The sequence below is a fragment of the Dermacentor silvarum genome, chromosome 1 (assembly GCF_013339745.2).
Source record: "Dermacentor silvarum isolate Dsil-2018 chromosome 1, BIME_Dsil_1.4, whole genome shotgun sequence".
In the NCBI taxonomy this organism is placed as follows: Eukaryota; Metazoa; Arthropoda; class Arachnida; order Ixodida; family Ixodidae; genus Dermacentor; species Dermacentor silvarum.
The window spans coordinates 34321841-34346251 of NC_051154.1; the positions used below are offsets into that span (position 1 = coordinate 34321841).

At 45.8% G+C, this 24411-nt stretch overlaps 1 protein-coding gene across 3 annotated transcripts in view; it reads right to left on the minus strand.

Moving 5' to 3' along the window:
• Window positions 1–24411, minus strand: part of LOC119459879 (uncharacterized) — a 113197-nt gene that overhangs the window by 12210 nt on the left and 76576 nt on the right. Inside the window, exons 6-8 of one of the 3 annotated variants that reach the window (XR_007466653.1) lie at window positions 8892–8997; window positions 7591–7661; window positions 3532–3599 (exon numbers count right to left, since the gene is read on the minus strand). Coding sequence is in view for 2 of the 3 variants with exons in the window: in XM_049666487.1 (XP_049522444.1) it covers window positions 3518–3599; window positions 3992–4093 (184 nt within the window). In the remaining variant the exon portion in view is untranslated. Of the gene's footprint in view, window positions 1–3484; window positions 3600–3991; window positions 4094–7590; window positions 7662–8891; window positions 8998–18566; window positions 18611–24411 lie in introns of those variants that run through there. The other 2 variants (XM_049666487.1, XM_049666485.1) reach the window with 2 other exon arrangements.

Consider the following 24411-nt stretch of genomic DNA (forward strand, 5'->3'; position numbering starts at 1 on the left):
CCTCGCGTTGCCTAGTAATTGCCGGCGCAGGTGCGCGCTCGCTTCACCCGACAAAGACACGGCTCCTGCCTGCATGCCTGCATGCCTGCCTGCCTGCCTGCATTTGTGACATGCCAGGAACGGTGTCGCTCGTAGGCGCCAACGCGTCCAGCGCTAGTCACGCGAAATGTCGCGATAGGGAAGGTACCTCAGGAAATGATCGCTTGAGAATACCTTCCCTACATGCGTAGTTAAGTTAAACCAAGTTAAGACTTAGCAGCAACCAAGTTAATACCTAGTAGTAGCAGCCAGTAAGACTTGAGGATTGACACTTTCGCTGTGCGTAAGCTTCGCACGAATGAGAGCAAACTTGCCCATTTTTTATTATTTTAATAATTGTTGTTGCCGCGAGGCGCACGCGTGTCCAAGATAGATAGGCTCGGTTTTTAACATTCCCCTCAACGTTGCCTAGAAGCAAAGTACAGCGAAACACCATCAGAATTGGAGGACCCTAAAACTTCGCCTTTACGAGTGGAACGCGATAGCATTCAAAGATCCCTGGCTGCTTATCAGGCTTTTTTCTCGTATATTCAAATTACGATCAGATACTATCACGCCTGTAGGTTGTGGTTAACTTGTACTTTACGATTTTTCTGACGGATTTTACTTTGAGAAATTCAATTTTTGTTCACTAACGCTTGGCGCTACGCAGAGGGCCTGTGTGGTCGGTGTTGTTCGGGATGATGTGGTTCGGCATGATCGTTTCCGCCAGACGCCGATGCTTAACGCCGACGCCAGATTGTCTGCGACACGGAGCCCTTAACGCTGTCACGTTCAAAGTGTGTTTCCGAGCGTGAGAGAAGCCCGCAAAAACACACAAAGTGCCTCGAGTATCCAGTCGCGCGACAATTTTGCGTGCATTCGTGGGCTTCCTTCACGCTGGGAAAAACACTTTATGTCGGACGTATTGACTGACAGAAAGCTGTACCGGGACGTTTAACGCGACAGCGTTAAGGGCCCCGTAATGCAGAAAATCCGACGTCGGCGTCGGTCGGCGTCCGCGGCCAATAAAATAGTCCCCAGCAACCCCGACCACGCCGGCCCTTCGCGTGGCGCAGAGGCCTACGCTTATCTCTATTACTTATTATTATTATTATTATTAATTTTTACGTTTTGCAAGTATTTAAATGGAGAAATCGATCTTGGCCCCGAGCTAAAGCTAGCTCTTAAGATTTTCACGGTGATTGCGCAATGCGTTGCAGTGCACGCACCGTTGCGTGTATTCCAAAGCCGAGTACCAGACGGTTCTTACCGTGTCCATAAAAGGTGATACGGCCGCAGAAAGGAAGTACGAAGGCGCTGTGTCCTGGCATCTCCGAGTAGGCGGCTAGACCCTGTCAAAAGCGTAAATGTTTTCAAAAGAATGTTTAAAATCGAATATAGGGGTGTGGCGAAAGTAGTGTTTGAGGCGAAGTCAAATACGAATTTAATAGTGCCAGAAGCAAATCGAATCGAATGTCTAATACCTTTCGAATAGTTTGAGAATAGTTACCGAATACTGTATAGCCTTCTCAACATTATTTCAATTTACCCATCCTGGTATTCACAACGTTGGAAAGTTTGTCATCGCACCGTACACTACAAATCAAGCTTTGTTAAGGGAACCTTTTTTTCGCAAATTCGATGGTCTTGGAAGCACACGCCGCGTTTAGACCGACAACTTACTCCGAAATTTCAAAATTGAATGGTGCGCTAGTTGGTTGTGTCATATTTTGGAGCCCGAAACACGACGGGCACGTCATAAAAAGTATTCCGACATATTGCGGCCAATTGAAGCGCACTGCTTGCTATCTTACTCACAAATGCGTTCAGGTGGAACACGTTGTCGACATCCAAAACAACCCAGTGAGCTCCGAATTGCCACATCATCTGCTTCAATCACAGCGCATCAAGGTCGTTAACGCTTGATATTCAGCAGCTCAGGAGTACTACAACTCATCCACTTATTCCGCATGCTCTAATCGCTTGCTTTATTATTTAAAAATACTCGTTGCTTTGCGGTTCACTAAAATAAAAAAAACAAGCTTATCTCCCAACGGATTTCCGATCAATATGAATCGTTATTACCCTTTAGCCATCGTATCACGTCGTCGCATTTGCCATGTTTCTTTTAATGAGAATCCTGTAGCTTAAAAAAATGATATGCGACGATTAGGACTAACATGATTTCGTTTAACATATTAAACCGAAACGTACACTCAATTTTGGCAGTGCTACAATTTTTGATGAATAAATAGTAATTAGCTCCTTAAATAAGCAAGTAGAACATTACCCACCATAGCAGTATGTCCCGAAATTAATAACCCAAACGACTGTTTCAGGCACTTAAGTATTGCAAACATTTTATTTTTACCGATCCTTCTGGCATTCTGTCGTATCGCGAGGCCAACCCTGGCTTTAACTGTGGCGTTGCATCGAGCGATGCAATCAAGTAGAAAAGAATCGAAAATGCAGAGTATTGCAAGACACCGCGCTTTGCGTCCTGTAATTGCGAAGCCTGTGTTGTCGCTGCAACATAAATGTTCGTGACAGTGAAATCTTGCGACTGATCTATAAGATTTTAACTGCAAAGCTACAATAAAGACCTCGTGGCCATCAATATGACCTCGAGAATTAAAAAAAAGTTATGCTTCAGCCAATTTGGCCTCTAATGACATTGTTCGATTAGTTATTCTAAAGTTGTGAATTTTCGCACATCCTAATCGGATGCACGTGTGTTCAAATAACGCATAACAATACGGTCGCCTTTTTCTCTCTGGGTTGTGGCTTCAAGCAAACCAAAAGGTTCAATTTGATGTCGATATCTGACTTAAAATTAGTTTAATACACACATTCACCAAAAGTATCGGCTTGCTTCGCAGTGATTGTCCCTCCTATCTCTCTAACTAAACGTTGAATTTGCTGCTTCAAGACAGCCATGACCGCACACAATTCGCGGATTTGAATCCAAAGCAGGCCGCTACCACAAAGGCGGAGGGCCTAAGTGACAAAGAACTTGTCATGGTGACGTATAGCGCGAAAAACCACGTGGACACAATCATAAAGTTTACTAACCTAATTTCTTAGAGATAACTCGAGCGCTGCGATTTAGATGGCGATGAAATAAACGGCCATTTTCTGTTCTGGATTTGTCTGGCCTCCGTGCTTTGTAAACATTTCCATGCTAATATAAAATTTCTAACTTCACCAAAATTTTTAAAATGAAAAGGTGAATTCAAATACATGTTCTTAAAAATGTGGATCTTACTTTATTTTTTTAACTTAAGATGCATATGACTAGCACACTGCAATGAATTGGAGCACAAGCGTTCTATGCATACAGATGCACATAGAGGTTTGACATTCATATAAATTAACAGACCACGAGAGTAGATTATATAAAGAATCGGAGAGTTTTATTCATGATTTTCTGGGTCACTGAAAGTTATCATGCTTCAGACACCTACCGCGAAGCTGTCCATCGAGCTTGAACCGGATGTTAAGGTGTCAGTCGGGCAATGTTGGTCAGATGAAGGACCCGGTTGTGCCTGCAGTTGCCGACGACTAGCGGCACTTTTTGTCTAGAGGAATGAGGGAAAAAAGAAGGTGGGGGGGGGGGGGGGGGGCGTCAGGACTGCAGTCATGTGTGCTTCCCTTCAACCGAGTAAACTCTAAAAAAATCCACAATGTGAAAGTATAGTAACGAAAGATGTACAATCGTGTTATACTGGATTCATATGAGAGGCGGATCAACATTGGATCACTTCACAGCTAGCATTCACATGATGGAGAAAAGCAAACGACAATGCATACAAACTAACCCGATTTTAACACCTCAAAGTGTGGACGACAGACCATGACAGATGACGTGATAGTATAAAATGCACCAAATCGTTTTCCTGATTGTCTCATAAAAGCATTTCTACGGTTTACATGCATTTGAGTAGAGACATCCGAGCGAGACGGTTCTTACCGAGTCCATAAAAGGCGATACGTATCGGCCACAAACAGGAATCTACGAAGGTACTGCGACTTGGCCCACAGCAGTCGGCTGCGAAGGCTCACCGCGTAGACCCTGTAGCGGAAATGTTTTCAAAGGAAATTGGACGTAGGGGCGTGAAAATGGTAGCTTTTGAGAACGAGGCGAAAACGAATCGAATGGTGTTAGAAGCAAATTGAATCGAATATCGATTACCTCTCGAATAGTTTGCGAATACTGTACAGCCTACTTTCCCATCCTGGTATATTTAAGCACATCAGCACGAAACGTATCTCGCTGATACGCGAAAGGTCTGCGTAGATGGTGTCGCTGTTCTATGGAGTTGTGTGGCAATGAAGCACATTCAGATTTTATCGAACGAAAGGACGCAACGAAAAGACGCAGGTGCTGGATCACATTACTTTTTTTTGCAATTGGTTGTGGTTCTAGCGGAAAATTGTAGCTTTTTCAGACACGCGTGCTATTCTCGCACCTTATGTGCAATTTTGTGTGGATGACATGTGTTTTACTTCAATTTCAGGTTATATTGTGCAAAGTAGATGACGTGATTGACTTATTCGTGAGCTATGAAATACATTCTCATTTTTTATTAGACTATTGGCTTGGGTGACCGAATAGAATCAGCCAATTTGGCTGATTCGATTCAGAAACAAATAAAATCTGGTGACGTACAGCAGAGACAGCAGCGAAGACTGCCTCGCTGAAGAGTACGTAACGGCGTCGCACACGACTGATTGCAACATCGGATGTCCACTGGCGTCGTGTCAGTCAGCAAAAACACACCATCGCCGAGATGAGAGGCATGCTCACAGCTTTGAGCAAAGCTTCATGCTAGGACCACTAGAGGGGAATTTGACTAGTGGGTATAGCACCCTTTATATAATTGAGCAACTAGACGGCACCAGAGCACAAGGGAACACACTAAAGTAAGCAAGGTGACCGCTTCATATGCACAGCAGTAGCTATCACGCCGTAACCGCTTCTAATGTGCCATTTGGATTCGGCACATGATTCACTCGTTTACTCGTACCTGTTCGAGGGCTACTTAGGAGTGGAAAGAAGGCGTGCAGGAGTGAGGTGATTCAAGTCTATATTTACTTTGTCCAGAGTCGCATCGCATTTCTCTGCGTCACAGATTTTGTTTTGCATGTTCGATTGGGCACCGTGAAAGCTGTTGTTTGCTTAATATTGATTGATGTATTAATGTATAATATGAGTTCTGTACGAATTGTGTGCACGGGTGTTGGGTCCTCTGTCAGGCATTACGCCTTTAGTCTCAACCTCCTCATTTTTTTTTCAAGGAAACGATAAAACTGAAATGAAAATGAAGTACAAAATTTCAAAAACCTGAAACAAGTAATTTACAGATCCAGGTTTTCTTATTACACACTGAATCTTAGCAGTCAAGACAATCTATGGATCCAGCTTGTTCATAACGATAATTCTTCGCGTTAGTTCGAAAACTCGCCACTGAACAGTGCGGTCCACAGCTGTGTAGAGCACGCGTATGGCCGTCGTTGCTCTGCAGGGCGACACCTGGCGGCAGTTGCTGGGTCCGAGATAGTGTGTTCAGGAGCATGCGCGACTAAGTAGACATGTAGAACTGCTTTTCGCGAGTGGCCACGTTGAAAAGCGCCTTTGTTTACCCAAATCTGCGTGCGGCCTGAAGTCGCTTAAGGCACCGCAAATGTCAAAGTGATTCTGAATGAAGCGTATGGGCTAATAACACAGCCGGCCTTTCACAACAAATGAAGCACGGTCAAGGACTGTTCGAGATAACGAAGGCGCTCACGAACATCACATCTTGTTACATGCAACACGCGCAAGTTTGCATGTTTATTAGGCCACGCATGCTCCAGAACACTATTTCGGACCCAGCAACCACCGCCAGGTGTCGCCCCGAAGAGAAAAGACGGCCTTCGAGCGCTCTATACCCAACAGTGGACGGCACTGTACGCTGCTCGTAATAACTACATTGTCCCCTCTGCAGAAACCAAACTTTATTGCACCTGCGATTCCTTGACAGGATAGACTGCGTTATCGTCATGAATGTTCCTGTGACCTCTTTTAGGTCTACAGACGTCACAGTGCAAGCAGTCCCCGATTTTTCTCCGTTTCATTATAGTGTACTAGATCTAGTTCACTATAGTTTCATATACATAGCAGATAGCAGTATGTACCGGAAAACTTCACTGCTATCGCGCGCAAACAAAACCTACTGCATCACATATGCTCAAAAACGAAATATGACGTAATTATTACATGGTGGGCGTCGCCGATCTGAACCTATTTGCAGCCGAAGCAGAGCGCATTACTCGTGCCACGACCAACACTTAGTAGGTCCCGTGCTACAATCATAAATCTGCACGGTTAATTTGTAATTTGACGTCACCTGACGTACAAATTTTGCTGTAATACATCCGAAATTATTTCGTATTAGGCGTTTTAAATCAAGAGCAACTACACTACGAAACGTGCAGTGTGAGAGGTCTAAGAGCGCTGTGCAATGACGTAGCATCCGTAGCTTCAGTACATAACAAAGGAAGTATATATACACCTGTTTATGCAATTTCAGGTCAATATTGGTGAACAAAGCATTTCCTGGATTCTTTACTTCCTGTCCTGCTCAGAGACCAAGTGGAATACGATGCTCATACTCCAACATACAGAACCCCATGGTGAATTCCTATACGGGCGAGATACGTTTCGTGCTGATTAGAGTAACATGTGCTTAAATATCAACTTATCTAGGATAGCGATTCGGGCGTGTTGTTTCATATGTTCATGGCGCGAATACAGTGCAAATCACCTGATTGCCGAAAGCGAAGTGCGTTGTTAGCGTTTTGCAATGCCAAGCAATTGTTAACTTGTTTGTACCTCTTTTCGTTAACCACAATCCTACCTTCCCACTCTTCGATGCTTTGAATTTCGGAACTCCCAACATCCCTAACGGCTGACCAATTTCGGCGACGACCAGTTCTGAGGCTCCTTAAAACCAGACATGCTGAATCCAAAACGTTCACCACAACCACAGTATATTAGAGCCGTACGCACTGGAAAGGCAACCGGTGGAGATTACTAATCCCCTTATTTGTCACGTTTAATCGCATTGTTATCTATTGCAACTGTGGGCGTTTTCCCGCATTATTTTAAGCCGCGCTGTTCCCGTTTGCATCGTTTGCTTGGTGAGCTTTTGCTGTAATATGAACCATCTACGGAGATTACAGAACGCAGTGGGGGTGCGGTGTTCAAGTTTAACGGCGCACAGGGACCATGATAAGTTGCGTGCCAAAATATTTGGCGACGATGCATGTAGCTTAACTATGTAAGCATAAGGTTACATTTCTTATCATAGAATTCCCAAAGTTCTGAGTTTCTTTAGAATTGTTCGCGACAATGACACTTTGTGACACACATCCGACATACTGCGACGATGATAATGATAACGATTATTTCTATTGGCACCTCCTCCGAAACGGGCTGGTGACGAGCAGTTGGCTATTTCTTATCTCTATCGCGACCCACACCTATCGCCAGTGGCGCCATTTGGAAACTTTGTGCACATCACTCACCAATCGCAATAATTTCTTCCATGTGGACTGCGACCTGCCATCGGCTGACGTGGATGCCACAGTGGGCCGCGCTGCGATTGAAGTAGAGGGCGTTAAGACTCGGGGCGCTGACGTTAATATTTAGGAAAAGCACTGTGCATACCACACGATAACATGAACACATTTCCAATTCTGCCGTGTCATTACGAGATATCTCAGAGACGGACGCAGAAACGGGTTACACAGGTTGAGTAATATATCAGATGATATAACAGCATACATACTGGATACATATACAGCGTGGAACAGTTCGAGCAGAAAAGAGACCCGATACCATACTACATGCGCGGAACGTTATGAATATTTAACAAAATACGTATAGAGTAGTGCATACAAAGCATTATATTCAACGAGCACACAAGCCATGTACCATATTGTGCACGGTGACAAGGCGTTGGCCCGTTCCTCTGCGTGCAATTGTGTCTAGTCGATAAGTCGCGGGTATGTGATGACAAATTCTGCGAAGTACCTTGTTCTAATTTAAAATGAAAGCGGTGCATCAAACTGCATTAGGCGAGAGCCCAAAATGCTTTACCCAGGTTCGACTGCCAGAGAAAATACGTACGCTTATTTTGCAACATTCTCACTCGCCGTTGCTTAGGAACTTTAGAAGGCTACGGCAAACTGCAGTTATAGTTGGTACGATGCACTGTGTGCTTATGTGCGATCTATGCAAAGAACGGGTATCCCACAGAGTATAATAAATAAATTACCTTAAAATTCTCTAAACAGCACCTAATTATGCACAGAAAGTGGACATCCTTGATGTGATATACACCGCTGTGTAGTATGACACTAATTGTGAGCACGCCCTTGGTAAACCCGTCCTAAAGGTTGTAACGCTTATAAGTAAGCTCTGAATTGTCATGTCGGCTTTAGATGATCGAAGAGAAGCATTTTACAGAATGAGTTATCTGTTTATGCTGTGCAGTTACGGATTTGTAAATTTCGTGCGTCAATACTTGTCAAAATCTGCTAGCACTTGGGAAATTTTTGTTAACATGTACAGGGTAAAAGCAATAATGCGCTCCCGAAAGACACCAAATTTAAACCTTTTTCCTGAAACACGCCACATTTCCTTCCAATCGGCTCAGTCATTGTCTCATAAAACCATTTTTACGTTTTGCAAATATTTTAATGGAGAAATCACACGAGGCCCCGAGCTTAAGCTTCCTTTTATGATTTTGCTGGTTATTGCGCAATACGTTGCAGTGCACGCACCGTTGCATTTACTCCAAAGCTGAGTACCAGATGGTTCTTACCGTGTCCATAAAATGCGATATGGCCACACACAGGATGTTACGAAGGCGCTGTGTCTTGGCTCACATTAGTTGGCTGGCGCGGGCTCTCCGAGTAAGTAGTTAGGCCCTGTCAAAAGCAGAAGTGTTTTCAAAGGAAAGTTTACATTCGGATGTAGCGCTGTGCGAAAAGTCTTGTTACAGACCAAATCGAATACGAATCTAATAGTGCTAGAAGCAAATCGAATCGTATATCGAATACCTTTCCAATACTTTGCGAATACTCTATAGACTTCTCAACATTATAATTTACCCACCCTTGTCTTCACAACGTACGAAAGTTTGTCATTACACTATACATTAGAACAATTAAAAGGGACACCGACCACGAAAGTTTATTATATATATATATATATATATATATATATATATATATATATACATATATGTCGCGGTCGTTGTCCGTTTTAGATCTGCATATTCCCGACCAGACGGATTTCCCTCCAACTCTTCGACTTCATATACTGTACATTATACAGCAACATTTTCTAATAGCAGCGTTTCTCGGGAACACGAGAGTTTTCGAAGCACACGCGACCATGCAATATTTTATGAAGTTAATATTATTACTACGCCGCGCGGGCCCGCCCTGCCGCTTTATGTTGGAAGCCTTCTGAAGCGGGGACAGAGTCCTCCTTGCGCTGTGTTTTCGCAGCTTAGTTCGCCTTAATGCGAGCCGCGGCACGAAGTTCAATTCGCTCGCTGCTGCTGCAGCGCTGACAGACTAAAGCGTTTTGACAGCGACACGGCACAAAAGGAAAGTCACACATGACAGGCGCTACTTTTCAACTTTCATCTTGTGAGGTGTTCATGTTTGCGTGTGCGCGTGTGAGACCATGCTTGTTCGTTTAGTTAATATACCTATGTTTACAAGTTTATACGGCCGCTAAATCTACTATCCTTACTTCTTGTAGCTGTCCACTAATTTGCTATCGCAATCGGTGCTTCGCCTTTTGGACGAAACTGCGACTTATTTCAGCAACTACTGCTCTGAATTGCACGAGGAACGTTGGTTACATTTCAAAGAAAAAAAATTAAATCTAGTGACTCTTGCACGCACATATTTATTTCTACTGTTATCTTTTTTACGAAATTTGTTGCTAATTGCCAAGTAGAAGAATAGCCGCAGTTTCGCCCGCAAGGCGAAGCATCGATTGCGATAGAAAATTGGTAGACAGCTATACAAAGTAAGTATATTTGGAAATATTCGCTTACTAGCTTAGTACGCGTGGTGCCAGCGCGCGCAGGGAAACATGAACACATCACACTCGATGACCGCGGACACTCGGTGTCAAAACGCTGGCGTGAGGAAGCGCGGCTGCAGCAGCGAGCTAAGTGCTAAGTGACGTTCCTGCTGTCTATCGCTTCAACACAAACTGAGCGACGAAAACAAGGCACGAACAAAGGTATGAGCCGCCTGCAGACCGCTTTTAACATACGGCGTGTGAGGCAGTGCGAGACCGCACAACGTACGCAGTTGGTGCCGGAGTAGACCACCGCCTCCCTCCCGCGCTTCCTCACCCCTGCGCACCCGAGACTGAGGCGCGATCGTCGGTCCCCCTTGTGCACGGTCGCGAAATGCGCCGTTTCTGCTGGAGAACAAGGCCACCCCCCCCCCTCTCCCCATCCCTGCCATCCCCCAACGGCCTTTGGCACGACGGAAGACGGCGAGTTTGCTGTGGGCTTCCCTCTTGCGCGCGCCAGACTGAGCCGCGATCGTCAGCTCGCCACTCGCGCTTTCAGTCACACATAAAGAATACGGCGCGCGGTGACGGTGTTATATCCCTTGGACTTCATACGGAACATCACGGCGACGGCGGCGGTGACGGCAGAGATGCGCTAGGAGTGCCTAGATAATTGCTATCGCAATAAAATATGCGCAGATATAAAGCACATGCTGGAATCTATGCGTATTGGAGATTAAGTAAAGCGGGTAATTAAATGTTTTACTGCTAACAGCTATGACCAGACTGTCGACGAACTTTTAGCGAAAATTTAAATGGCGACGTATCAGATGCAGATCTCTCGGATGATGTGCGCGGAGCAAGATTTGACGCATACGGTAGCCCGTGAGGTGATTTCTCATTGTGTTTTGCGCTGAGCAAAAGCTGGTTAGAGTCCCTCAGGGAAGCAAGCGCTTAGAAGCTCCTACAGAGAAACACTATGGACATGATGGCGTTCCAAACAGCCATGCCCTGAGCTCATGCAACGCTCATGCCAGCAGGGGTCCTGGCTCCGCCACTGTGCCGAGTGAGCAAAGCACTTACGCTGCGTCCACTTTGCACGTCGTTTCTGCAGTGAACGCATAGAATAAAGAACCAGTGCAAGGCACTCGGCGTCCTTGGAGGCCTTCGTACCATCCCTGCGGGGTCGACTCAAGCGTCCGTATAATTGATGTCGCAATAACAAAGACGTCTAACCGCGAAGCCTGTCTGTAGTCGCAATGTACTCACCGATTATGTGAGTGCGTTGTCGGCGACCCGCATGGCGTCGTCCGAGTTCGACCAGTCGCTCTTTTGCTGTTCGCCTTCGTGTTACCTTATATCCTGGAACAATGAGAGCGAGTCACGCGTTCACCTCACGTGGAGAACCAAGAAAGGGCAGTGCGCGAGTTCCAGCTGGTAGAAACAAAGAACGCACGTGGCTTATACACGGCTTTGTTTTTGATCCTGTTTTTTTAACTTAACCTTAGTTACTCATAGAATTTTCTTTAATTTCTAAGTTACAACATCAAAAATGTTAATTCCCTTTATCAGCATATTTTAACCGCCCGATTCATTCCCAATCATCCACTGTGGTTATGCGCCAAGGCCACTCATGTCAACAGCAACTGCCATGGCATAATTGTTAACAGTGTAATCAGGCAGCCATTGTCAGAATCCACAATGAATATGTTCGCGGAAAACGTTCTGAGGCTATAAAGGGAAAGCTTAAGGGGCGGAGCTTGTGCACAATTCGTACTGCACCAATTATGAAAGCTTTTGGTTTCTTGGGAAACGTACCGAGTAAGCGTAGCTTCCACGTGCATTGGCGTAACATTTGTGCAAACGCCGAAGAGATAAGCGAACAAATATGCAAATTTAATGCTGAGTGGTACATTTTCTCTTCTTTTGCACTTGTACATCTTGTAAATTTTTTGTAAACTTGTAAATATTGCACTTGTTTCGAATGGCCAGAAAGAATGCATTGAATTTCATTGGAATTAGCAGGGAACAAAAATATAGCTTGAGGATTTTGTGGGCTTAGTAGTCCAGACAAGCAGGATCGTATGTAATATATATGTAGCAAAAACACAAAATATTCATTGAAACAATTTGCCAGTCCTCTATCAGAAAGCTTTTTATCATTAATTACAATCTACATGTCAGCGGTGTCTTTACTGGGATTTAAAATATTGTCACGAGCTCTCATAACAGAGGGCAGAAACAGCGCGAATGATCACGGGGACTGTCGGTGGAGAAGGAAGACGACGTTCAGCGGCTTGCTTTTGTACCGGGCTTGCAACACGCCAACCATTCCGATTTATCTACGCTGCCGATTTAAATAAACGCTTTACGGCGTAACATTTGGTGGATCTGTGCTGGGTACCTCCCACGACCGACAACGGAATCGTCCGTACAAGACCTTCGGAGAAGCCGCCACCTTGCCGGACTTTTGCCATCGGCCACCATCATGCCTAGAGAGGAAGGTGCTCCCAGTACTGCATCGGCATGACCAGCTCCGATTCAACACTACCGAGAGCCACGCACGTTCTCCGCAAAGGCAGGAGAAGATGTCGATGAGTGGCTCACCCATTATGAAAGGGCAAGCCAGTACAATCATTGGAACGCCGCCTCCCAACTGAGGAACGTTGTTTTCTTTTCGAGTGGCACAGCAACCATGCGGACGCGCTAACTATCTGGGCCTGTTTCGTTGACGAGATGAAGAAGTGTTTTGGCGATTCGGATGCCAAGAAGAAACGAGCGGAATTAACGTTAGCTCAGAGGGCTCAGGTCACCAGAGAGACTTGCACCACATTCATCGAGGAGATTCTAAAACTGTGTAAAACCGTAAACCCCCGAATGTCAGAAGAGGATAAGGTGGGACACCTTTTGAAAGGAATCGTGGAAGATGTGTACAACTTCCTCATTGGGAAAGATCAGATTGGGAAACTGTATCAGATGTGATACGGCACTGCCGTACCTTCGAAACACTGAAGACTCGTCGAATTGCCCCGAAATTTGGACGGCTAGCTAATGTGACGACTGTAGCCAGTGTGGACACGAATCCTCCAACAGACTTATCGTCCACCATGTCCACCATTCGGCAGATTGTCCGTGAGGAACTCCTTCGACACGAAGAACAAGCACGGTATGTGGCCCCACGTTACAGCTCCTGCGCTTTCCGAGACGCCATTTGTGCAACCCCCTCGACTCATTGGCAGCACTCAGTAAACGCAGCGGACTTTGAGAGCTATAGAGATGGTCCATATTATGACCTGAACTAGCCGTCCTATAACGATTCTTTTGATCAAAGCCTTGAACAGCGCCCACGCAACGGTCGCTCACGACGACCAGCCACTGCCTATGACTTGCAAGGAGAGAATATTCGTTACTCTCAACGCACGGCCACGGCTGAACAGTGTCATCAGCTTCCCGATGTTCGCCCTATGCCTGTGTGCTACAGCTGTGGCACACCAGGTCACATAGCTAGATACTGCACTCAACATTGGCCATCGAGCTATGGGCAATCGATGCCGTCTGCGTGGCACAGTGGTCGTATCATGGACAACCAGCGGCCAGGGAACTCCGCTCTAGGAAGCCACTCCCGAGAAGAAAGGCCACGTAACTACACCTTAGGAAGCTACTTTGGAGAGGGAAGACCTCGTAACCGTTCGCCTGCTTCCGACCGCACCCTGACACCACCACCAGCTTTCCGAGCCTATCGATCACCATCACCCCGGCGGCGCATCCCGTCATCTTCTCCGCGGCGCCGCTTCCCGTCACCCCCGCCGGAAAACTAGCCAGCGCGACCGATGGGGGTGAGGTCGCTGGAAAATCTGTGCTGCCGACTGAGATACCCCAAACTATTTTCATGCTGAAGAATAGGGTTCATGTGTGTATTGACGGTGTGTCTACCATGGCTTTAGTCGACACGGGTGCAACTGTTTCCGTCATGGGTGTGCTGTTTAAGTCTTCTGGGACGCAAGGTCATGTTTCATTAGGACCAGAGCACAAGTTTTCGTGGAGTGGGTGGTGACTCATTATATCCGGTCGGAGTTTGTAATGTGGATGTATCATTAGGTGGTCGAGTTTTTAACACTGAGTTTATTGTCCTTCCTCGTTCCACCCACGATGTGATTCTAGGGATCGACTTTTTACAGTTGTGTGGTGCCAATGTTGACTGCCGCACGGGAGAACTCAGTGTGGGCGAAAGGGCTTTATCTGTGATCTCGGAAGACTCACCCAACCAAGAGAGAGTGTTTTGCGTCTCCGAGGATACCGTTGGGCCCGCTTTATCCGCGATGGGTGTTTCAGTTGTTTGTTCTACTCGCAACCCGTTCGATGGTGCAGTGGACCCAGTACATGTGAACTGCCTAAAGAAAAACGTGTTGGTTCCTCATTGCATGGTATCGGTGCTGAATGGACGCACATGACTATAGGTGATAAATTGTTCTACTGAAGCGGCGGCGCTGCCTCAAGGCTTAAAACTGGCCACATTTCAAGAAGACTCGCCGATACCCATGGCAGTGCTTACAGAACTTCCAGACACAGCAAAGCCAGTAACATGCGCCCTGTGGACTCAAAATTTGTTTCCATGGTCGCTAAATCGCTCAGTGACCATAATCGTGATGCGTTGGTGGCGCTCCTTGTGAAACACTCCTCAGTATTCGACTTCACGCAGCACGACGGCCCGACATCGATCCCTGTGTCTAGAACTCGCCACCGCATCAACACAGGATCTGGTCAACTGATTCGACAAAAAACCATATCGCGTGTCGCCCGCAGAGCGCAAGATAATCAGTGAGCAAGTCGCAGAAATGCTAACCAAAGGAGTCATTCAAGAGTCATCTAGCCCTTGGGCAGCACCAGTGATATTGGTGAAAAAGAAAGATGGTACGTGGCGATTCTGTGTTGATTACCGACGCCTAAACAACGTTACCAAAAAAGACGTATACCCGCTTCCGCGAATAGACGACGCGATCGATTGCCTTTGTGCGGCCTCGTACTTCTCTGTTGATCTGCGGTCAGGTTACTGGCAGATTCCTATGCACATTGAGGATAAGGAAAAAAACTGCATTTGTAACGCCCGACGGCTTGTTTGAATTTAATGTCATGCCTTTCGGGCTGTGCAACGCACCCGCAACGTTCGAACGGTTCATGGACACTACTGCGTGGCTGGAAATGGCAAGTTTGCATGTGCTACCTGGACGAGGTTGTGATCTTCGGCCGAGCATTTAGTGAGCATAACAAGCGTCTGGAGTTGTTTGGAGCGTCTGGTGCTGAACTGCTTGGAGAAGGCTGGCCTGGTACTCAATTCTACGAAGTGTCATTTTGGGGAGCGACAAGCTATTGTGCTAGGACATCAGGTTGATAAAGAAGGCATCCGACCAGATCCATAAAAGACTGTGGCTGTAGAGGCATTTAGGGAACCTCACAGTGTCAAGAGCAATTGCGAAGTTTTTTTTTTAGGCTTATGCTCCTACTTTCGCTGATTCATTCCCAGATTTGCTGACGTGGCCCATCCTCTCACGCGCCTTCTCCAGAAAAGCGTTCCTTTTGAGTGGACCACAGATTGCGACTCGTCGTTTCGTCAATTAAAGTTCCTCTTGACGTCACAGCCTATTCTTCGCCACTTCGATCCCTCAGCACCAACAGAGGTTCACACCGATGCGAGTGGTGTTGGCATCGGCGCTGTGCTTGTTCAGCGCATCGGTGAAAGCGAGCACGTGATCTCGTACGCTAGCCACGTACGCTCGTTGAGTCGCTCCGAGCGCAATTATACAGTTACCGAGCAAGAGTGCTTGGCGGTCATCTTCGCGGTGCAACGGTTTCGTTCATACCTCTACGGGCGCCCCTTCACAGTGGTCATGGATCATCATTCACTGTGCGGGCTTGTGAATCTGCGGGACCCTTCTGGTCGACTTGCGCGTTGGGCTCTCCGCCTACAGAAGTACGATTTTGTTTCCTACAAGAGCGGCCGACAAGAGCGGCTGACTGTCTCTCTCGGATGCCACTGCCGACGACTGAATGCGACACTGACAACTTCGACCAATACATCGCTTTTGTATCTCCAGAATTTCCTGATATGGGTACCTTCATATCCGAACAGCAGAAGGACAAAAGCTTGCAGCCACTTTTCGCGGCTGCACACGAGCCTTTAGAAGATAGCCGTTTTCGCCTACGTGACGGCGTACTGTATAAGAAGAGCTACTCGACCACTGGCGCGCGCTACCTTTTAGTTGTGCCCAAGAGTCTCCGCGTTCAAGTGCTATGTGCCATGCACGACGATCCCACTTCAGGTCATCTGGGATCCACACGAACATTTTACCGTGCTCAAAAGCGTTTTTACTGGCCCAAGGTGCGTCACGATACCGAGCGGTACGTCGCCAGTTGCACCGAATGCCAGCGTTACAAACGACCTACAAACACACCGCATGGTCGACTTCAGCCAGTTCCGCCTTCAAGCGCCCCTTTTGAACAAGTCGGCATAGACCTCCTGGGCCCCTTCCCGAGATGCTCCAATGGCAATCGTTGGGTTATTGTGTGTGTAGACCACCTCACCCGTTATTGTGAGACGGCAGCGCTGACATCGGCAAAAGCAACAAAAGTTTCTATTTTCTTGTTATATTCCGTTATTCTCCGACATGGGCCTCCTCGCATTATAATCAGCGATCGTGGGAGACAGTTTACTGCATACGTTGTCGAAGAGACCCTTCGTCTTTGCCTATCTAGCTTCCGCCACTCGACGCCATACCATCCACAAACCAATGATCTGGTCGAACGTACCAACCGAGCGCTTGCCAACATGCTGTCGATGTATGTCGATTCCGCACATAAGAACTGGGACAGCATCCTACCTTTTGTCACCTATGCCTTCAACACCGCGAGACACGAGACCACCGGTTACCGTTCTTCCTCCTTTATGCTCGTCCGCCTCGTTACACACTCGACACCATGTTTCCCTACTTCGCTCATGACAATGACTCTATTACTAAGGTCCTCTGTCGAGCAGAAGAAGCGCGACGCATTGCTCGGCTACGCACCTTGGCCTCGCAGGACCTGTCAAAGATGCGCTACGACGGTCGTCGCCCATGTATATTTCAATCCTGGCGACCTTGTGTGGCTCTGGACGCCTTTACGGAAGCCTGGCACAAGCCAGGCTTCCGTAACTGCATTTGTAGACTGTGGCTATGTTCTTGGCCCACTATGTTGGGCCCTACGTTATACTTGAACGCCTCAGCGAGGTCAACTATCGCTTTGCGCGCCTCACGAGCACTGGACGACATTCGGCCAAAACCGAAGTCACTCACGTTGCCCGCCTGAAGCCTTGCAATTCACGAACGACTGACTGACTTGCCCGTCGGGCTTCGTCTGCCAACGGGGAAATGTCACGAGCTCTCATAACAGAGGGCAGAAACAGCGCGAATGACCACGGGGACTGTCGGTGGAGAAGGAAGACAACGTTCGGCTGGTTGCTTTTGTACCGGGCTTGCAACATGCCAACCGTTCCGATTTATCTGCCCTGCAGATTTAAATAAACGCTTCATGGCGTAACAATATGATTTAGCTGATTCCATGTTAAATCACTTCTTTTTAAGATTTCGCTGTTCAACTTGTGCATGTAGTCGTTCTCTAAATGTCTCAGGTGTGACGTAACCTTAATGCTATATGCCCAAAATAGAGCAAAATCGTCCAAGCTTCTGCTTGGCAGGAAACACTTTTAAATAGGGTCTTTTGTCTGTATGTATTCCAAACACTCGTTTTTTATCCATTGTTTACGTGCATTTTTTTTCTGTTTAAAAAATGTGTGGAAAGTATTCCTCATATATCGGTCTAATAGAGGCAATGAAAATATCAAACTTTTTTATGCATCAGTGATCTCATGCATGAAATTCCCGTTTGTATTAGTGGGTCTGGCATAAAAAATTCCTCAGTGTCGCCTCGCTTATGGACTGGTATTTGTTTACAGAACACTTATCTTATGTCTTTTACCTAATCGCTGAATAAACAGAAAAATAGGTAGACCACTGCCAGTGAATAACCACCACATGGGTGCGGCTATGGTGTCTGCAGTATGGGAGATCAACTTCAAATGATTTCAATTGAAATTGCTCTCACTCTTCTTATTGCTGTATTCCAAAGCTATACGCTTTAGTCTGGTAGTTTATTTTGCGAATTTAAAAATACTTTTGCAAAACATTTGACCGGCTAAATAAAAATGTGCTCGACAGAATTGGTAGTTTTTACCTTTTATATTATATAGGCCGTACCTGTGCAGTGAATGCCAAGGAAAAAGATTTCTTCTCTTCTGTGTATTTAGACAACTGCCTATGTTTAAATGCACTTCAGTAAGTTTGTCCACATCGCATTAAATTCACACATGCTCAACAAACGCAGGTACACCGCACATTGTATAGTAGGTCACTTGCGCATTTACATGAGAGGAATTCTGTGTCCTGAGCGGCCAGGACGTTGTTGAGCCTGAAAGTAGCGGACGCAGTAAGCGCAACATTTGCTACTCACTACATTCTTCGAGCGTACGCAGTGTACCCCAGACTGAATGGGATAAATTATACTTGAACACATGCACAAATTTAAGGCCTATTGGAGAAAAGAAAATGAACTCTGAAAAGCTCCAGTTTCCCTCAAGCTCCCTCATTATCGCCTCATCAATGTACAGTGTATTAAGGAAGAATTAAAGTGCGTTATAGAGACCAATTTTTGCTTACGGCAAATTAGTTCTGCGGAATCCCGCAAGCTGGAGGAAGGTTCATGAAGGGAAAAATTGGCATCAACCCGAATGTAGCACGGAACTTCGAGGTAAAGCCCATTAGGTTTCCTTTAATTTATTTTGTTTATTTATTAACTATAGTATAACGAGCAACTATTCGCGTAGTATTTGGTGGGCACGTAACGGATGTAAGTTATACAGTAATCCCCTGTTACGTTATAGTGGTGCGGGCCATGACATTTCATTTATGCCAAAGTAAGAACAACGGAAGAACCAGACTGGAGCGGGAACACAAAGGCGGGACACTCAGAGCAGACTATCAACTGTTTATTTTCCAGAAACAGGATACATATGTGGCCTAATCGTATGCGCAAAGTTGCCTTGGCTCCCAGGCCTATATTGACGCTAACCATTGCCACTGAATGAACTAATCCAGATTTCGCTCAGAATTTTGCACATGCGGTTAGGCAGCGCATATAACGTCCTGTTTCTGGAAAACGAACTGTTCATAGTTCGATCTGGGCGCCTTGTGTTTGTGTACTCCCTGCTGCCTATTCCTTTCGTTGATCTTGCGCAAAAGCTTTAGTACACAGGGCGTCCCAACTATCATGCACCAAGATTTAAAAATGTGCAAATGCCACGTAGCTGGGCAGAACCACGGTAATGGTGTTTGCCGTCGCTTGGAGATTCTAAGATTATTTTCTGCATTCCGCCTATTTACATAATTTCTCTTGTTTATTTATTCAACTTCTCAAATATTATAAGTAAATGTTCTTTCGGTGGTTTTACGTGCCAAATCCAGTTCTGATTATGAGGCACGCCGTATTGGAGGGCTCCGAATTAATTTTGACCACCTGGGGTTCTTTCTTGAGCTTTCACTGGCGCACCCAGCGAACGGAGCATGGTGACAATTTTTAACGTGCACTACAACGGAAGCACATGGGTGTTTTTGCATTTCGCCTCCATCTAGAAGCGGCCGCCGGGGCCGGGATTTGATCCCGCGACATCGTGCACAGCAGCGCAACGCCTTAGCTGACTGAGCCACCCCGGCGAGTAATATTTCGATGAATACTGTCAATGACAAAATTGTAGAGCAACATGAAAAACACATGAAACAGCGTTCTGTTGCTCAATACGTGCTATATAAAAATTGGAGGACGCTTAAGGTTAGCCTTTAAGAGTGGAACGCGATAGCGTTATCGGGCTCCGTTCGCATCACATTTTTCTTTACGAGTAGGCTTCACTGCAACATACCACGTGGGAAAGCTAGCTTACAAAGACCAAGCTTACACTGATCCCCTTAAAGTCGGCTGCACGTTTAAACACAAATGCATTCCTGGGAAGACATTTTTACACGAGCAATTTAAGCCGTCTTAGATCAAAATGCGAAGGCCCTAGGACCTTTTTAACAGCAAAGCTTTTCTAGCTAACCGTAAAAAGTGGCATCTGCTGTCGCAAAACCTCGCCGAGCTATGACGTCACTGCGTTTCCGAGCAACCACTTCACAGAGCGGCGTGTGCCTCGCCTCGTCTCCGTGCCGTCTGAATGTTGCCTTGACATAGAACGTCAAGGAGAGGGAAGGAGAGCATACGCGCGGCGCAGGCAATGCTCGGGAGAGGGAAAGAGAAAATGAGAACGAGATAACGAAATTGTAGCAGCACCAACAAGGCATCGCGCTGAGCATTGCCGACACCGTCCGCGTTGCCTAACCGCGCATGCACCGAAGCAGTAGCGATGACGTCACCTTGCGTTGCCTAGTAACCGCCGGCGCAGGTGCGCGCTCGCTTCACCCGACAAAGACACGGCTCCTGCCTGCCTGCCTGCGTTTGTGGCATGCCAGGAACAGTGTCGCTCGTAGGCGCCGACGCGTCCAGCGCTAGTCACGCGAAATGTCGCGATAGGGAAGGTACCTCAGAAAATCATCGCTTGAGAATACCTTCCCTACATGCGTAGTTAAGTTAAACCAAGTTAATACCTAGCAGTAGCAGCCAGTAAGACTTGAGGATTGACACTTTCGCTGTGCCTAAGCTTTGGACCACTAAGAGCAAATTTGCCCATTTTTTTATTATTTTATTAATTGTTTTTATAGCCCCGAGGCGCACGCGTGTCCAAGAATTAGAAAGGCTCGGTTTTGAACATTCGCCTCAATGTTGCCTAGAAGCAAAGTACAGCGAAACACCATCAGAATTGGAGGACGCTAAAGCTTCGCCTTTACGAGTGGAACGCGATAGCATTCAAAGATCCCTGGCTGCTTATCAGGCTTTTTTCTCGTATATTCAAATTACAATCCGACGCTATCACGCCTGTAGGTTGTGGTTAACTCTTATTTTACGATTTTTCTGACGGATTTTACTTTGAGAAATTAAAGTTTTGTTCAGTAACGAATGGCGTTAAGGGCCCCGTAATGCAGAAAATCCGCCGTCAGCGTCGGTCGGCGTCCGCGGCCAATAAAATAGTCCCCAACAACCCCGACCGCGCAGGCCCTCCGCGTGGCGCAGAGGCCTACGCTTATCTCTATTACTTGTTAATAATTATTATTTTTACGTTTTGCAACTATTTCAATGGAGAAATCGCACTTGGCCCCGAGCTAAAGCTACCTCTTAATATTTTCACGGTGATTGCGCAATGCGTTGCAGTGCACACACCATTGCGTGTATTCCAAAGCCGAGTACCAGACGGTTCTTACCGTGTCCATAAAAGGTGATACAGAGCAGACAGGAAGGCACGAAGGCGCTGTGTCCTGGCATTTCCGAGTAGGTGGCTGGACCCTGTCAAAAGTGGAAATGTTTTCAAAAGAATGTTTAAAATCGAATATAGGGGTGTGGCGAATAGTATTTGAGGCGAAGTCAAATACGAATTTAATAGTGCCAGAAGCAAATCGAATCGAATGTCTAATACCTTTCGAATAGTTTGAGAATAGTTACCGAATACTGTATAGCCTTCTCAACATTATTTCAATTTACCCATCCTGGTATTCACAACGTTGGAAAGTTTGTCATCCCACCGTACACTACAAATCAAGCTTTGTTAAAGGCACATTATTTTTCGCAAACTCGGGGTTCTTGGGAAGCACACGCCGCGTTTAGACCGACAACTTCAACTTCGAAATTTCAATATTTAATGTGGTCTAGATGGTTCTGGTGTCATATTTTGGAGCCTGAAACACAGGACGGGAGCGTCATAAAAAGTCGTCGTATAAAAACACATAAAAACACGTCGTCGAATTTGCCATGTTTCTAATACTGAGAATCCTGTAGGTTAGAAAAAATGATATGTGACGATTAGGACTAACATGATTTCGTCTAACATATTAAACCGAAACGTACACTCAATTTTGGCAGTGCTACAATTTTTCATGATTAAATAGTAATTAGCTCCTTAAATAATCAAGTAGAACATTTCCCACCATAGAAGTATGTCCCGAAATTAATAACCCAAACGACTGTTACAGACACTTAAGTATTGCTAACATTTTATTTTTACCGATCCTTCTGGCATTCCGTCGCATCGCGAGGACAACCCTGGCTTTAACTGTGGCGCTTCATCGAGCGATGCAATCAAGTAGAAAAGAATTGAAAATGCAGAGTATTGGAAGACACCGCGCTTTGCGTCCTGTAATTGCGAAGCCTGTATTGTCGCTGCAACATGAATGTTCATGACAGTGAAATCTTGCGACTGATTTATAACAATTTATCTGCAAAGCTACAATAAAGACATCGTGCGCATCAACATCACCTCGAGAATAAGAAAAAGGTTATGCTTCAGCCAATTTGGCCTCTCATGACATTGCTCGATTAGTTATTCTAAAGTTGTGAATTTTCGCACATCCTAATCGGATGCACGTGTGTTCAAATAACGCATAACAATATGGTCGCCTTTTTCTCTCTGGTTTGTGGCTTCAAGCAAACCATAAGGTTCACTGTGATGCCGATATCTGACTTAAAATTAGTTTAATACACACATTCACCAAAAGTATCGGCCTGCTTCGCAGTGATTGTCCCTCCTATCTCCCTAACTAAACGTTGAATTTGTTGCTTCAAGACAGCCATGACCGCACACAATTCGCGGATTTGGATCCAAAGCAGGCCGCTACCACAAAGGCAGAGGGCCTAAGTGACAGAGCACTTGTCAAGGTGAGGTATAGCACGAAAAACCACGTGGACACAATCATAAAGTTTACCAACCTAATTTCTTAGCGACAACTCGAGCGCTGTGATTAGATGGCGATGAAATAAACGGCCACTTTCTTTTCTGGATTTGTCTGGCCTCCGTGCTTTGTAGGAATTTCCATGCTAATATAAAATTTCTAACTTCACCAAAATCATATAGTATAAAATGCACCAAATCGTTTCCCTGATTGTCTCATAAAAGCATTTCTACGGTTTACATGCATTTCAGTAGAGACATCCGAGCCAGACGGTTCTTACCGAGTCCATAAAAGGCGATACGGCCACAGACAGGAATCTACGAAGGCACTGTGTCTTGGCCACAGCAGTCGGCTGCGAAGGCTCACCGTGTAGACCCTGTAGCGGAAATGTTTTCAAAGGAAATCAGATGTACGGGCGTGAAAATGGTAGCTTTTGAGAACGAGGCGAAAACGAATCGAATGGTGTTAGAAGCAAATTGAATCGAATATCGAATACCTCTCGAATGGTTTGCGAATACTGTACAGCCTACTTTCCCATCCTCGTATATTTAAGCACATCAGCACGAAACGTATCTCGCTGATACGCGAAAGGTCTGCGTAGATGGTGTCGCTGTTCTATGGAGTTGTGTGGCAATGAAGCACATTCACATTTTATCGAACGAAAGGACGCAACGAAAAGACGCAGGTGCTGGATCACATTTTTTTTTTTTTTTTTTGCAATCGGTTGTGGTTCTAGCGGAAAATTGTACCTTTTTCAGGCACGCGTGCTATTCTCGAACCTTATGTGCAATGTGTTGTGGATGACATGTGTTTTACTTCGATTTCAGGTTATATTGTGCAAAGTAGATGACGTGATTGACTTATTCGTGAGCTATGAAATACATTCTGATTTTTTATTAGACTATTTGCTTGGGGGACTGAATAGAATCAGCCAATTTGGCCCCTCATGCCATTGTTCGATTAGTTAACTTAACGTTGCGAATATTCGCACATCTATAATCTGATGCAAATGTGTTCAATATAATGCACAACAAAATGATCACTTTTCTTGGTTTCTGGCTTCAAGCAAACCAAAAGGTTCACTGTGATGCCGATGTCTGTCATAAAATTAGTTTTAAACACATATTCTGGAATGTATACATTGTTACATGACAGGCCAAATTGGCCAAGTCTCGCTTTTTCAAATCGTCGCGTTGTGAATCGCTCCGTATTCACTATCGGGGTAGCACCGTGATTCTCCCTCGAGCCTCCTAAACTAAGCGCCAAATCTTTTTCATAACCAGTCGCCAAATCTTTTTTTCATAACCAGTATGACTCGCAGCTCGTACAGCTTGTGACCAAAGAATGCCATCTGTCGTATAAAAAAATAGTTTGTAGATGGCAAATAGACATTACGCAAACTGC